Source organism: Strongylocentrotus purpuratus, unplaced genomic scaffold, assembly GCF_000002235.5.
Source record: "Strongylocentrotus purpuratus isolate Spur 01 unplaced genomic scaffold, Spur_5.0 spur5_scaffold_6, whole genome shotgun sequence".
NCBI classification, from domain to species: domain Eukaryota; kingdom Metazoa; phylum Echinodermata; class Echinoidea; order Camarodonta; family Strongylocentrotidae; genus Strongylocentrotus; species Strongylocentrotus purpuratus.
Window position 1 is genome coordinate 57852362 of NW_022145612.1, and position 13584 is coordinate 57865945.

Here is a 13584-nt window from a genome sequence, read left to right on the forward strand (position 1 = left end):
TCTAAATATATGTAACAATAAAAATCGGGACAGATTTTTATGCCACATGGTCGTCTAGTCCCATATACATCTTTCTGTGTATAGTCCTTGTAACTTTACCAAGACTGGGCCAAATTTTGTATCACTTTGAGGAAAAACATTTTTTGTGATTTTATAAAATGCTAGCATTTTTGTGTGCAATCTTATTGAAATGTGTTACAAAATAACAGCATGCTTAAAAAGTGCTTAAAAAAAAGAAAATCAGGAAATTCATTTCTTATCCCTCAAACAAATTTTTACAAATGTTGTGCCTCATAGGTAATACAAAGAGTTGGTAATATTTCAACAGGATTGGACTATAAAATCTCAAATTTGCATTACCGTTGTGAAACCTAGTGTAAGAGCAACCTTGAAAAAAATTGAAATATCAAATTTATTAGTGCTCCCGATGAATTTCAAATAGCGCCTACCTCCATACAATGGTATCTCTGTCCATCAAAATCTTGGAATATGCAGTTCTGATATATAATTTCCAAACGAGAATAGAAATAGGTTGATTTTAGTCAAGAAGCATTGTTTTGAAGCTAAAGTAATATCAATAAAGAGTTTATTATTCACAATTTCATCACTTTAGACTCGATTTCAACCGTGACAACGATCATTGAATATTGTAGGATCGCATACTTCCAATATTTCCATTTAAACCAAATTCATAACCCCATACCAAAACTTTGTATTACCTTTAAGAGAGCTATTTTACTCTAGGCGCCAGTGAGATCCGGTATGTCATAAAAGTCTCATAAATGTTTATCTGTCTCCCTGATGTTATGGTTACATTAATCGCATTTACTATCCGCTTTATAACACTTTGTTTATTGGTTGACAAAAGTATATGACTTCTGAATATTGTGTTGAAAGACACTTTTGGTTTCAAACAAAATTGCACATTGAGTCCAATCTACATTTATGAGTGCACACACACATTTTTATTTGTAATGATGTTGATATATTTTTTTATAGTTTGATTAGTTATCTGTTGAATATTTTCAAAAGAATCACGTTTATGGAATATTTTCTGAATTTTATGCCATGTCTTCTGTAATCAAATCTATAAAATATGTAATGATCTCCATAATGACCAAATAATATGAAGGATCTTGTTTAGTGTAAACAACTAATGTTCACAGAGTATGTTTACGTGCAGGAAATGAACGTGTTCGTTACCGTTTTACTATCAGTCTGAACTCTAAATTACTACATATACCGGGTATACGTGTGTACTGGGGTTTAGTAGTTGGTAGGTGATTGTGGGGCTACATTTGCATAATATAATATATTTTGAAATAGAAACAAAAAGAAATAGAAAACATTACAAATTAAGATTTTTTTTAATTTTAGCAGCAAGTCAGCAACAGAACCTCATTTCGCAAGAAATATTGACAGCAAATCTATAAAATCCTTGACACAAGCAATAAAAGGAACGAGACAGTGATATTGACACAGATATCTTTGTCAGGAGGAATGCCACATGAAAGAGATAATGAGACAAGATACTTATAAAACTCAAAAACAGGAACTGGAACTACACTGTACATGTACTTAGTCTGAATTATGAATCAAATTTTAGTCTGCATGTTGAACTATCACATTTTGTGTTACCGGGTACCTATGTTCAAGTCAAATGTTCTATTCTGTACCCATCTGTATCGTATTGATGTTTATAATCTATAATCTTGTACTGACATGTAAATGAAACAAATTTCCAATGATTGGACAATAAATTTGAATATGAATGAATATGAATATGAATAAAAGTTTGAAACAAAACCTGTCATTCTGACAAAATTATTTCAGGCACATTCACTTTAAAAAATACAAAGGTATCTTTCTTCTTCTTGACCAAACACAAATCAGTTCCCACAATCACCATCATCCACTTCTAAAAGGTGTCTCACTAATGAACATATCTGACGACAAAATGCATTTGAAGAATAAAAGATAACAAGAGCCAAGCTCACAATGACGGAAATTAAAATGATGAGACATGATTAGCAGCAGGTGACAAAATACGAGCGAGGGCTTTCCCTCCACCCGACAAGAAGTAATCATCCTCCGCTCACTCTCCTGAATCCACCTTTATCTCAATTCACCCACCGTGATGGAATGGTGACTCATTGCTTTATTCTGAGAGCAAAACGTCATATTTGTTACATCACAGAATGTAATTCATGTGTTAATCCCATTTCATCCTTCTTTTTATTAAAAAAAAAACAACTTCCAGTACGTGTAAATCTATTGGATTAATTCAAACATCAGGAGTTTGTAATAAAATATATTGTGATTAAATCTTGCTTGTTCTATATCTCATGATCCTATCTCTTGAAAGGCCAATTCATACTATACAGCATACATCAGGAGGTAAACCCCTTTTAATTATACTGGCACAGAAAATCAAAATAAATCAGCATGGTGTGGTTCCCAAAATTGTGTCTGGTACAACACAATATCAGCTATATTTTTCAGCAACAAAAATGAATACGGTGCCCCTTCCCATTAATTAATTTTGCTGTTTTGTCGTTATTTTTTCTTACATATTTCTTCTCCATTTAAGTGGTTTATTGTGTCATGTCTGAATAGGGGCTTCAAAGTATGTTATGCAAACTGGTGCTAATGATGACACATGTATGCAGGAAGAAGAATGGACAATGAGTGATGCGATCACGATCAGCCACTTGTTGCATTTGTTACCATAGCGATCACTATATTGTGGCTCCAGTGCCATTTGAATTATACTGAACTGTACTCCCAATGAGTACCGTCCCTACAGGAAGCCCTCATTCAAACCTAACAAGTCCTCTGGTAGAAAGATACCAGCAAGTGGCAACTCAAATGTAAGCATATATGGGAAATGAAATGAAAGTCAGAGGACAGAACAAAAAATAGGAATATCCTAAATCAAAATGACATCATTCCACAGCTCTATGACTGTGAACACAGTGCAGCAGATCCATTGATCATTTATAAGTAAATTTGGAAAATATCAAAATTATCTTACCTGAGACTTGAACTGTGAACTGAATCGTCTGTGGGATATCTGATCCTCTGAGAGTAGGATTGAGTCTGATTCCACCTGTGGTCGTGTTAAGCATCAGATGCCGATTGGTGTTCCCGCTCGTGATCTGATACGTCAAGGTGTCAGAAACATCAGGGTCCGTTGCAGGAACCCGTCCTATATCCTCCTCATGAAAGTATCCTACATAATTGTTAAAATAGATCTCAAAGTCTCCAAGGATGGGTGCATTGTCGTTGACATCGAGAACCTGGATGTGAACCGTAGCTTCAGCAAAATATGGGACATTCGTCGCATGGACGATGATCTCGTACTGATTCCTGGCTTCGTAGTCAAACATTTCCAAAGAGATGACCAGTCCGGTGTCCGGGTTGATTTCAAAGAAATCCTGATCACCCCTGACGATGGTGTACTGGACATGAGCGTTGAATCCAGAGTCGGGATCTGAGGCTACCAGTTTCATCACCTGCTCCCCAGGATCGCGATTCTCATTGATCGTAACGTAGTAGTCCCGTTCACCAAACACTGGTGGATTGTCATTGATGTCAGTGATTTCTACCGTTATCTCGGCTGAGGTCCTCAGTGATGGTACACCCTGGTCATATGCATAAGCCACCAGGATGTATTCGGCTTGGTACTCACGATCGAGCATAGAGGCAACCCGTATGACACCTGATGTCTCGTCAATTGTGAATCGTCCTCCCCCACTATCACCATCTACGAAGGTGTACTTGACATCACTGTTTGAACCTATAATGCATATAGAAATAAGAAAATTGGAAAATTAAAGTTTGTTTCTGTCTCACGATACAAAACATTTAGTCAACTTCAGTCGTCAGAAAAACACATTTATTGTAAATTGAAATTACTTAATTTTAGAACAGCTTCTAAAGGTCTGTAAGACAAGAGATTTGTTTTCACTTATTTGTTTGCCCATCTTTCGACAAGAAAAAGATCTTCCTATTTAAAGGGAAATCATTTGGTAATTAGTAAATATTGTGAAAGTTTTTATGATATCAATGATATAAATATTGTTTGGATCCTGGAAAGAATTTTGATCTTATTCTTAGTAGTTGAATATAAAAAATAGTCTTTTCCCCTTGATTATCTTTTCTTTGCATTATTTTTTTGGAGTTTTTCTTGTTACTTTGAAGTTACCCTGCGTTGAACCTTTTCATTCAAACACACATTCACAATTTGTGTATTTTTCCAACTCTGGCACCGGTTAAACACATAGTGTATCAACAAGAATAATTGGAATAACAAGAAATAAATGAAGGATAAGATTTAGACTGTTCTAACGAAAAAAAGGTGAAGATACTCTTAATAGTACGCAATGATGTAATCCCACCGCTGCCACCAGTTATAGGCCACTATGTAACTTTTCATATCAATTTTGATAAATGAGGTATTTCCCTGGTCCTGAGGTGTTCATTTGTATGAGGTTCATTTTAATAATGTGTAATATACATGTATAGCGCCAGGCCTTAAAAACAATTTTTTAAAGAAAATATGTAGTCCATGACTATTGGAGGAGCAGGTGCCTTTGAATGTTTGAAACAGATACATGTAAATGGCGTCATACAAGTCCTGTGGATCATCAAATACCTTAACTACTTTGCACACATATTGACAGAGCATTTTAACAAGATAACCATTAATAGTTGCACTCTGCTCAATTAAAACCATCACCCACTTAAACACTACTGCCATTAAAGCTCTCCAACATGTACACACATTCTAATGACCATCTATAAAGTATGCAGATACACACACAAAATAAACCAATTTACAATAGAGATCATGAATCAATGGAGGTCTGGTCCATTGACTCATCCTGTTTGGACTCAGTTACATGAGCATCATGGTGCTCTATGGATGGCTGCTTTTAGCGATAGAATTTGAATATCAATAGATACACCTTTTGTGAATGAGGGTTCAGAGATCCTACACACACACACACAAACATCACACAATAAGAGATTGGGCTTAGCCAATCAATGCCAATTATCATTCTTGATCCTCCCTTGGATTGGTGAAAGCTTGGGAGTAGAAAGATAATCAAACATGTGGCTTTTTAAAAATCCCCCATGTCCCATTGCTTCTCTTTAATTGTTTTGCAGATAGCACATGATAAGAATTTGTATGATTCTGGAAGTCTCTGATACACTTGAACTTTCTTGAATTATAGTAATATTTTGATCACAGATAAGCAATTGTCAAGGACCTTAGTATAAAACTCTGAACATAAATTAGTTTGTCAATGAAATGTCAACTAATATGAATTTCCCTACAAGTTTTCACCCAAGTTTGTAGGTTGTTCCACAATGAAGTAGACTCATTCATCTTTCCCCTCTGCTATATCTAAAAATTTCTACCCCTTTTCCCCTGTTTCTGTTCCTTGCTTATAATTTGCTTAAGATATGAGGACAAAACAAAGTTATTACTGAAACACGATTTTAATTTTAAAACTTAAATATGTAATTATATATCACTAAAAAATTATTGCCTTATCAAGCTATATTATATGTTGGCAAAGGTAATTACTCTATAACCTAGAACCTACCTACATGTAAATAGTGCAGAGTTGTGATGCAGCTCATAAATTCAATATGATCTACAATCGAGTAATGGTTGATGAGTACAGGTGCATATCAACATCTTTATTTTACTTCTCATTTAAGTAGGCCTACACATTCAAAGAGTAACATTTGATATTCGAGATCTATAAGCCTTGTATACATTTGTAGGTAACTCATCTTGGAATTGTCATTGTCCCTCTATCTACCGGTACATGTATGTAAACTTCAAAGCATGATCATCCTGACTCATATTTTCTGTTGCAAATAAATAATGTATCTTTTATGGTGTATAAATTTGTACAGAGGTAGTGTTACATGCACATGTGACAGTGTACATGTACTGTATATGAACGATGTACATGTACACTGTAAAGTACTGTAGTCATCACATTACTGCTTCACCAGTCGGACCAAAGATCTGGCCTAGCTGTCCGCTGCATCTCAAGGGTCATTTTAGCTGCCTCTGCTGCATAGGTTACCATGGGAACTACCTACTTTATTTTTCCAGGTGCTTCAGACCAGCATACATGTATTTTATAAATATGATGATGATGATCCACAGCACTTGTATGGTGCCCTTTATCTGTTTCAAACATTCAAAGGTGCATGGATAGTTGGATACCCATACACAATGGCAAATGCAACACCTACGGCTGTTGGTAGAGTTTTAAGAGACAAAAGTTTAATCAGAATATACATTTTCAAAATTCTTAAATTAACCAAAAAAAATTCTGGAATTAGTTTCAAGGAATCCCCCAGATTACCGCCTCCTAAAAAAAACATTTTAATTTTTTTTTGGATAACATTCACTGTAATATTTTTCTCTTAAATGTTTATAGTTTAGCCTTTCATGTAATGTTACTTCCATATATAAATTGAAATAAATGTGCATAAATCTTTTCTTAATTTTTAGGGCACATTTCTTTAAAAAATTTCGCAAGTCAGATTGGAATGTCTTTTTCCCAATTGTGATTTTATTTTTCAAAGTTATATACAAGTACATAAATATTTGGATGACAGTCTGTAAAAAACCTAAATTATTCAGCCCTAAAAATATCAGGCCCTTGTTGTTTCTTCACTCCATAAACTATATACCGTAAATCTCCGTGTATAAGGCGCAATTTTTTGCCGCCAAAATAATTGAAAGTAGGGGGTGCGTCTTATACACGGGTACAGAAAAAAACAGATTTTTTTTTTTTTTTTTTTTTTTTTTTAAAGTTTCGATTTATGGTGCTATGCCTGGCAATGTCTCCCAGCTCAGTAATCGGTGTGTTAACTCACTACTCGGAAACTATAACAACACTCAAATTTGTCTGTCATCTTGATTTGAAAGTAATCTTTCTAATAGATCTCAATATGTATAGTTTACATGTATAATAATAATTCCTCCAAAAAAATTTTTATTACACATGGTGTACCACAAGGTTCTATCCTAGGTACTCTATTGTTTTTAATTTACATTAATGATCTTACACATTCTTCTAAAAACGACATTGTTACTATTATTTGTGACAAATTCACAAGCACAAATCGGCGCCTTCAACTGCACCTCGATGTTAAATGAAGGTCCTTCCCCGCGTGGGTTTTCGGCAACAAAACAACAACAAAACAAAAAAAAATGTCTTATACATGGAGATTTGCGGTATTGTAATATAATAGTTTTGTCTAATTATATTTAAATTAAAACTCAACAAATTCATTTCCTTTCCCAAAGGTACATGTATTTTCCCAAGAAGATTGGAATGTCTTCTACCAAATAAAGAATCTCAAATCACATTCAATTCATTCTCTTTATTCTCCAAGTCAGGGCATTGTAATTACGGACATCGACTTTTGTATCGTCTGGCACCTACTGCCTAAAGTCCACAAAAACTGGGGTTTTCTTTTCTCAGTGCCCCTCTGCATGCACACTCCATCAATGAGTAAATAGACAGAACAACCATACAGTCCAATGGGTGTGAGTCAACACTTCTGGACTCCCTTTGTCCCATGCTAAAATCGCATTTGAATAAAAGAGTCCCTTTTGTACACATGCGTCTGAAGTAACTGCCCAATTTGTGCGGACTATGAAACTTGTCAACATCATCCTTCATTTAGGGAAGATTAAATACTAAAGAATCTTGGTTGCCCTATCTAAGGTTCAAAGTGCTCCACCTGTACCTTGCATACATGGATGCATTTTCCAATCTAAAAACAAAATATTCAAAAATTTCAATAAAACACTAAAAATATCCTGGGAATTTCTCAGGAAAAAAAATGCATTTTCGCTTTGCATATTTGATAGACAGTACATCTTTTATCTGGTGCTCCTGAAAGAAGATAGATATTTCTCACACTAGAGATATGGAACTGCATTCCAATTTTCAATGGCATTTATGTATAAGACCATCTATTATAACATGTTTAAATGTATGGTATGTATTATCATTTTTGTTGATTTTTTTTGTTGCTTTACAATGTACAGTAGTAAAGCAAAATACAAGCAATTTCTAGATCCAGAACTATAAACACCAAACATCATTTTTTTCAAATTATGTAAACTGCAAACCATTTCTTTTTAAATCTAAAGATGGAAAATTGGATGGCAGTTTACATACTGGTAGATGTTCTTTATTTGCATTGTCCAGCGTGATATCAAATACAGCTTATTTCTCTTGTATATTTCTAAGAGCCAACATAAGGATCTGCATGTACCAAAAAGAATGTAAAGTGAGAGTTCTCTCCATTATATGGGCAATGACCCGCAACATGAAATTAAATCTCATATCATATGTACACTGTAGATTAGATGACTTACAATTCTAAATGTAATTCAGTATCTGCATAAAGAAGTACTACCGGTAGTAATACTGTCCCTGCACACGGCGTATCTTTGATCTGTCTGCCGCCATCTTCCTAGGTTTACAACATTTGCATAAGTTGAATGATGCTGCCTGATTACTGATCGAGCACTTTGTTGGATTGTTGCAATGGCAAAGGATGCATAGAATATGTTTCCATGATCGGTGATCGCAGTTGATCCCCTAGAGTTAGAACTCCTTCCTTAAATTTAACTGAATTATTCCCTTCAGTCTCTACCTCAGGTACCAATCAATTGTAACATAAATGTACATTTCTTTTAATTACAAAGTATATATCAAGTCCAGTATAATTAACAGCACATGTATGTTATAGACTGCCTCAAATATTATAAAATCATAAAAAGTTACATTTAAAGTCATATTCAGCCTCCATAAGCATTGCCATTTATCATCGTTCTTAAATAAAATATAATACGCAATATAATTTTTGTTGAATAATCTAGAACCTTTACTTATATTTCCTCTAATTTTTTTAAAATCTTTTTTTAAATCCCAATTTATTTAATAACTTTGTAAAACAGCTATTACATGTAGCTAACAAGAGCAATCGGACCCAAGAGTGGTGAATAAATAAATCAAATCAAATCAAATCAGTAACTGCAGGTTTAAGGAAAGAATTACTACGAGTACATTTAAGGGGCAAATTTAGATAGCATTGTAATTAGTAATAATAAGCAAAATGGCAAAAAAATGGCAAATATAACGGCACAATACTTTGGGGGGCACTCAATGAATCATGCAGGTCTACATGAACACAGCTTCATTTAGTTTTAGCAACCTCCTTCTCATGACTATTAGGATCAGGGACTCAAGGAGATCTTGTTAAAATCCCACTCCCCAAGAAAAACATTTCATTTATAAAATTACATGATAATCACAGTGAAGAGTTTAAAGGACTTAAATAAATTTTCCTTGCAGTTCATTTAAGACTTCACAAAATGAATGGTATAGTAGAACATAAATAACAGGAAATACTATTTGTATGAAAATAATTGATACAAACCTTGATCAGCATCAGATGCAGACATCGTGATGACACTAGAATAGGCTGGAGAATTCTCTTGGATTTCGGCGGTAAAGCTGGTCTGTTCAAACACTGGAGCATTGTCATTTATATCCTGGACTGTGACTTGAACAAATGCTCTTGACTGCTGCGGGTTTATTCCATGATCACTAGCAGTCACGTACAAGGTATACGACGAGATCTCTTCACGATCTAACAGAACCTTGGTGACAATCTCACCACTCTCTTCGTTGATTTCAAACTCAGGAGAAGGATCCATACTGTAGCTTACTTCAGCATTAGCACCGGCATCATTGTCTGCTGCAGACACTGTAACAATAACCTCTCCGATGTCAGCACCTTCGCTGACGTAAACATTGTAGGGCGAGTTTTGAAATACTGGAGCAAAATCATTAACATCAGTTACGTTGACGTACACAGTACAAGTGCTTTCAAACTGCCTGTCTGATGCTGTAACTGTCAGAGCATAAAAGGACTTGCTATTGTAACTCAGTTGAGATGTGACAGTAATTGTGCCTTCATTGTTCTGGGTAAGGATGTTGAAAGGGATACGACCAGTAGGGTCAAGTGCATCTACTATCCTATAGGAGATAGTGTTCTGTTCATCGGGATCTGTTGCTGTAACGGTTATCACCTCAAAACCATGGTAAGCATTTTCAGCCACTGCAGCATGGTAGACTTCTTCAGAAAAGATCGGAGCGTTGTCATTCACATCAGTTACAGTGATGGTGACTGAAGCAGTCGACGAACTGGGGGATTCCCCATGGTCCACAGCAATAACATTAAACTCCCAACTATGTCCAGACTCTCTGTCAAGACTGACACTGTTTGTTATAGCACCAGAAGTAGGATTAATTTCAAAAGGAAAGTCATTGGGAGGGTTTGGGATAGAGAATGTTATCCTGGCATTTTCCAACTCATCATCATCTCTTGCCATCACAGACAATATGGAGTGCCCGACATCAACATCTTCCCTCACTATACCCTGGTAAACATTCTGGGAAAACTGAGGACTGTTGTCATTCACATCCAACACTGTTACTGTGACAGTCGTGGTGTTCTCCCTTGGTGGATTACCAGAATCTTGGGCACGAATGCTCAGTCTGTAACTTCTTGTAGTTTCAAAGTCTAAGGAATTTTGAAGGGAGATGAAGCCATTGACCGAATCAATCCTAAAGCGGTTTTCAAAGTTGCCGTGGGTCAGACTGAAGTGGACATCAGCATTTGAGCCTTCATCTGCATCTGTGGCCATGACATGCAGGATCTGGCTTTCAGGGTCACCTGGACTGACATCCTCCCGTACAGATACCTCATAAGTCAACTGAGAGAAGTGTGGTGAGTTGTCATTCAAGTCAAGAACTGTGAGTAGTACCTCTGCCGTTGAATTCCTCTTTCCAGGATCGGTACCCATATCTTGAGCCATCACTAGGATATTATATCTCTCAGTCTGCTCCCTGTCCAGTCGCACCAAGGTCTTGATCTCTCCACTCGTCGGATTCATTGTGAAGACATCATTTGGGCTCTCGTTGTTGACAATGCTGTACCTTATTTCAGCATTAAGTCCATCATCATTGTCTGATGCCCGCACCCTGACAATCAATGTTCCTGGATTCTGGCCTTCATTAGTGGTCTCTACATAACTTGGTTGCTCAAAAACAGGAGTATGGTCATTGCGGTCATCTACATTGACTGTCAGGTAAACTTGAGCAGATTTTGGAGGAGTCCCATGGTCTGTTGCTGTGAGACGAAATGAGTGAGATGGAATTTGCTCTCGATCAAGTGCCGTGGTGGTTGTGATTATTCCTGTGTTTTCTTCTACGGCAAACATATTTTGGCTGCGAGCATCACCCAGAGCAACCAGGCTGTATGACAGCCTACCATTATCACCATCATCATTGTCCGTTGCAGTGATTGTCGCCACAACAAATCCTTCATTTTCATTCTCAGGTATTTGACGGCTATATATAGGCTGGCTAAACGTTGGATATGTATTTCTAAGTTGCCTTCTAAAGCGCTTCAGTACCACTTCTCCATTTCCTGATGTATCTTCAGAAAAGTCGGCATTCAAACGATTGGTGTCTGATGCTCGCAACTCAATCAAAATGGGAACCTCTTCATATTTGTCCGACAAGTAAGATGGCGGTTTCGCTAAGCAAGATGATGGAATTTGCACTGATCCACTTATATGTTCCGACTGGTGCTCAAAGACACAAACCACATCTTTTTCTGTGCGTAGTTTACCTGACATAGCATCAAGATCAAAATCATGCTCTTTACCATCACTCAAAATGTATGAAATCGGACAACCTGAAAGTGATTTAGGAAGGAAGTTATTGAGGTTCAGCAAGACATCCCCAGGAAACCAGCAAGTCCCTTCTGGATATTCCATCATGATCTGCAGAGGTCGAGTTGCAGATAAAGGTGTGTGTTCAATATTATCCCTATCAAAATTCTTTTTCTTCGCTTTCTTTGGATGGCAACCGATCCCATGAACAGAAATTGCTATGGGTATCATAACATATGAGCCCACTTTTTCTGAGCCAGTATCTGTAGTTCTTCCACGAGTTTGCACATAAACCAAGAAAGGGTTTTCATGAAGCAAATCACACTCCATTATTTTTGACAAGGATAATTCCCCAGAGTTACTGTCAATTTTAATGTTTTCTTTGGCATCTTCTCCTGTTAATGATGGATGAAGAGCATATGACCATCCACTTCCGAGAGATGCGTTAAATACTGAATATCCCGGCTCCTCATAATTGGATAGATGACCATCGAAAGCTGCGAGGGCCGCCCCGTGAAACACGGCAGCGGCTAGCCACAGGATACGAAGGAGATGAGCCATAGCGGCAGGCAGCTCCATTTCAAACTTTCCGTTCGCTTTACGGAGTTACAACGGAAACTTACGGGGGGCTCTCCCCGTCACAATTGGTCCTTATTCTACTTCACCTTCAGCAATTAAACGCGTCCGAATCTCGAGATATAATCCAAGAAATATATTCACAAATTTATTATCCATTCGGTGAGAATAAAGCCCAAATTTCCATTGTGATTCCTTAAATAAGAACTTGATAACGGAGTTTCCACCAGTTCTGTTTCCGAAGTCGCTGTTATCTCTTACCCGAATTTTGGCGTCGCCGATCTGAGAGTTTGGAAAATGACTCGAGCCGGTATCATTTTGATGCCTGCACGCGAGATGGCGCAGTAGCTAATTGGAAGATGCGACAGGTGTATATTGGTCTACTACAATGAACTCTCACACTACGTGTAGCGTTAGAGGGGGTTAGAGGATAGTGGTCTAATATGGGCTCATCGATAGCACGGAGGACAAAGTTTATGGTTCGAATCTCATGACGCTTGGAATTATCTTGATAGAAATTGAATTGTTGTAGATTGGAGCAGTGGCAGTGGTGGTTTTGCCGGAGAAACGTGCCCCCTGAATACAAGAGGGAGAAATGGGATTTTAATTTTTTTTTTTTTTTTTTTTGGGGGGGGGGCATTTTTTTTGGGGGGGGGGGGGCATCTCTGTGTTTTTATTTGTTAGAAAATGTTTCACTGAAAATTGAAAATTGGCACAACCTCGCTGAATTGAATTGAGTGGGGGTAGTTGCAAATGCAAGTGAAGGGTATAAAATGGGGTTCACAAATAAAGAGACTAGAGAAGAAGGGAAAGGGGTCGAAGGGAAGGCCCCCAAAAGATGATAAGACACCTCTCTTTTCGTGCCCTATGGTGCACCTAGCTTTTCAAATCTAATTTCCATCCATTTAGTGCAAGTGGTACAACCTAATCCTTGATCGGCCACTCAACACTACACCATTGACTTTATACTTACTTACTTTAAGTATACTTGAGTCTAGAGACTAGAAGCTTAGCTTATTTGTCCCTTTTAACTGTTCCATCCCGTCTCAAGTATGCATGGTTCACTGAAGTTTGATGGGATTGTTTCTCCATTACCTTTCTAGGGATGACTTGGTTAAATGGTGGCAGGATTGACTACTTCCTTAGGCAGGGCATTCCAATTATTTGCACTCCTTATTAAGAAACTATACTGCCTAAGTCCTGTATTG

At 37.0% G+C, this 13584-nt stretch overlaps 1 protein-coding gene across 1 annotated transcript; it reads right to left on the reverse strand.

Moving 5' to 3' along the window:
• Nucleotides 1–1840: 1840 nt before the first annotated feature.
• LOC580874 (cadherin EGF LAG seven-pass G-type receptor 2) lies at nucleotides 1841–12677 on the reverse strand. Its single transcript, XM_030973557.1, has 2 exons — nucleotides 9496–12677; nucleotides 1841–3799 (listed from the first exon to the last, which is right to left on the reverse strand). Exons 1-2 carry the CDS (start codon nucleotides 12377–12379, stop codon nucleotides 2994–2996), a joined length of 3690 nt encoding a protein of 1229 aa, XP_030829417.1. The 5' UTR covers nucleotides 12380–12677; the 3' UTR covers nucleotides 1841–2993.
• Between the last annotated feature and the right edge of the window lie 907 nt (nucleotides 12678–13584).

Excerpts from the sequence above, each read along its gene's own strand:
- LOC580874 (XM_030973557.1), bottom strand. The coding sequence starts at position 12,379 with ATGGAGCTGCCTGCCGCTATGGCTCATCTCCTTCGTATCCTGTGGCTA. Across the intron at positions 3,800-9,495 it reads TGCATCTGATGCTGATCAAG|GTTCAAACAGTGATGTCAAG; the intron begins GTTTGTATCAAT and ends TATGCATTATAG.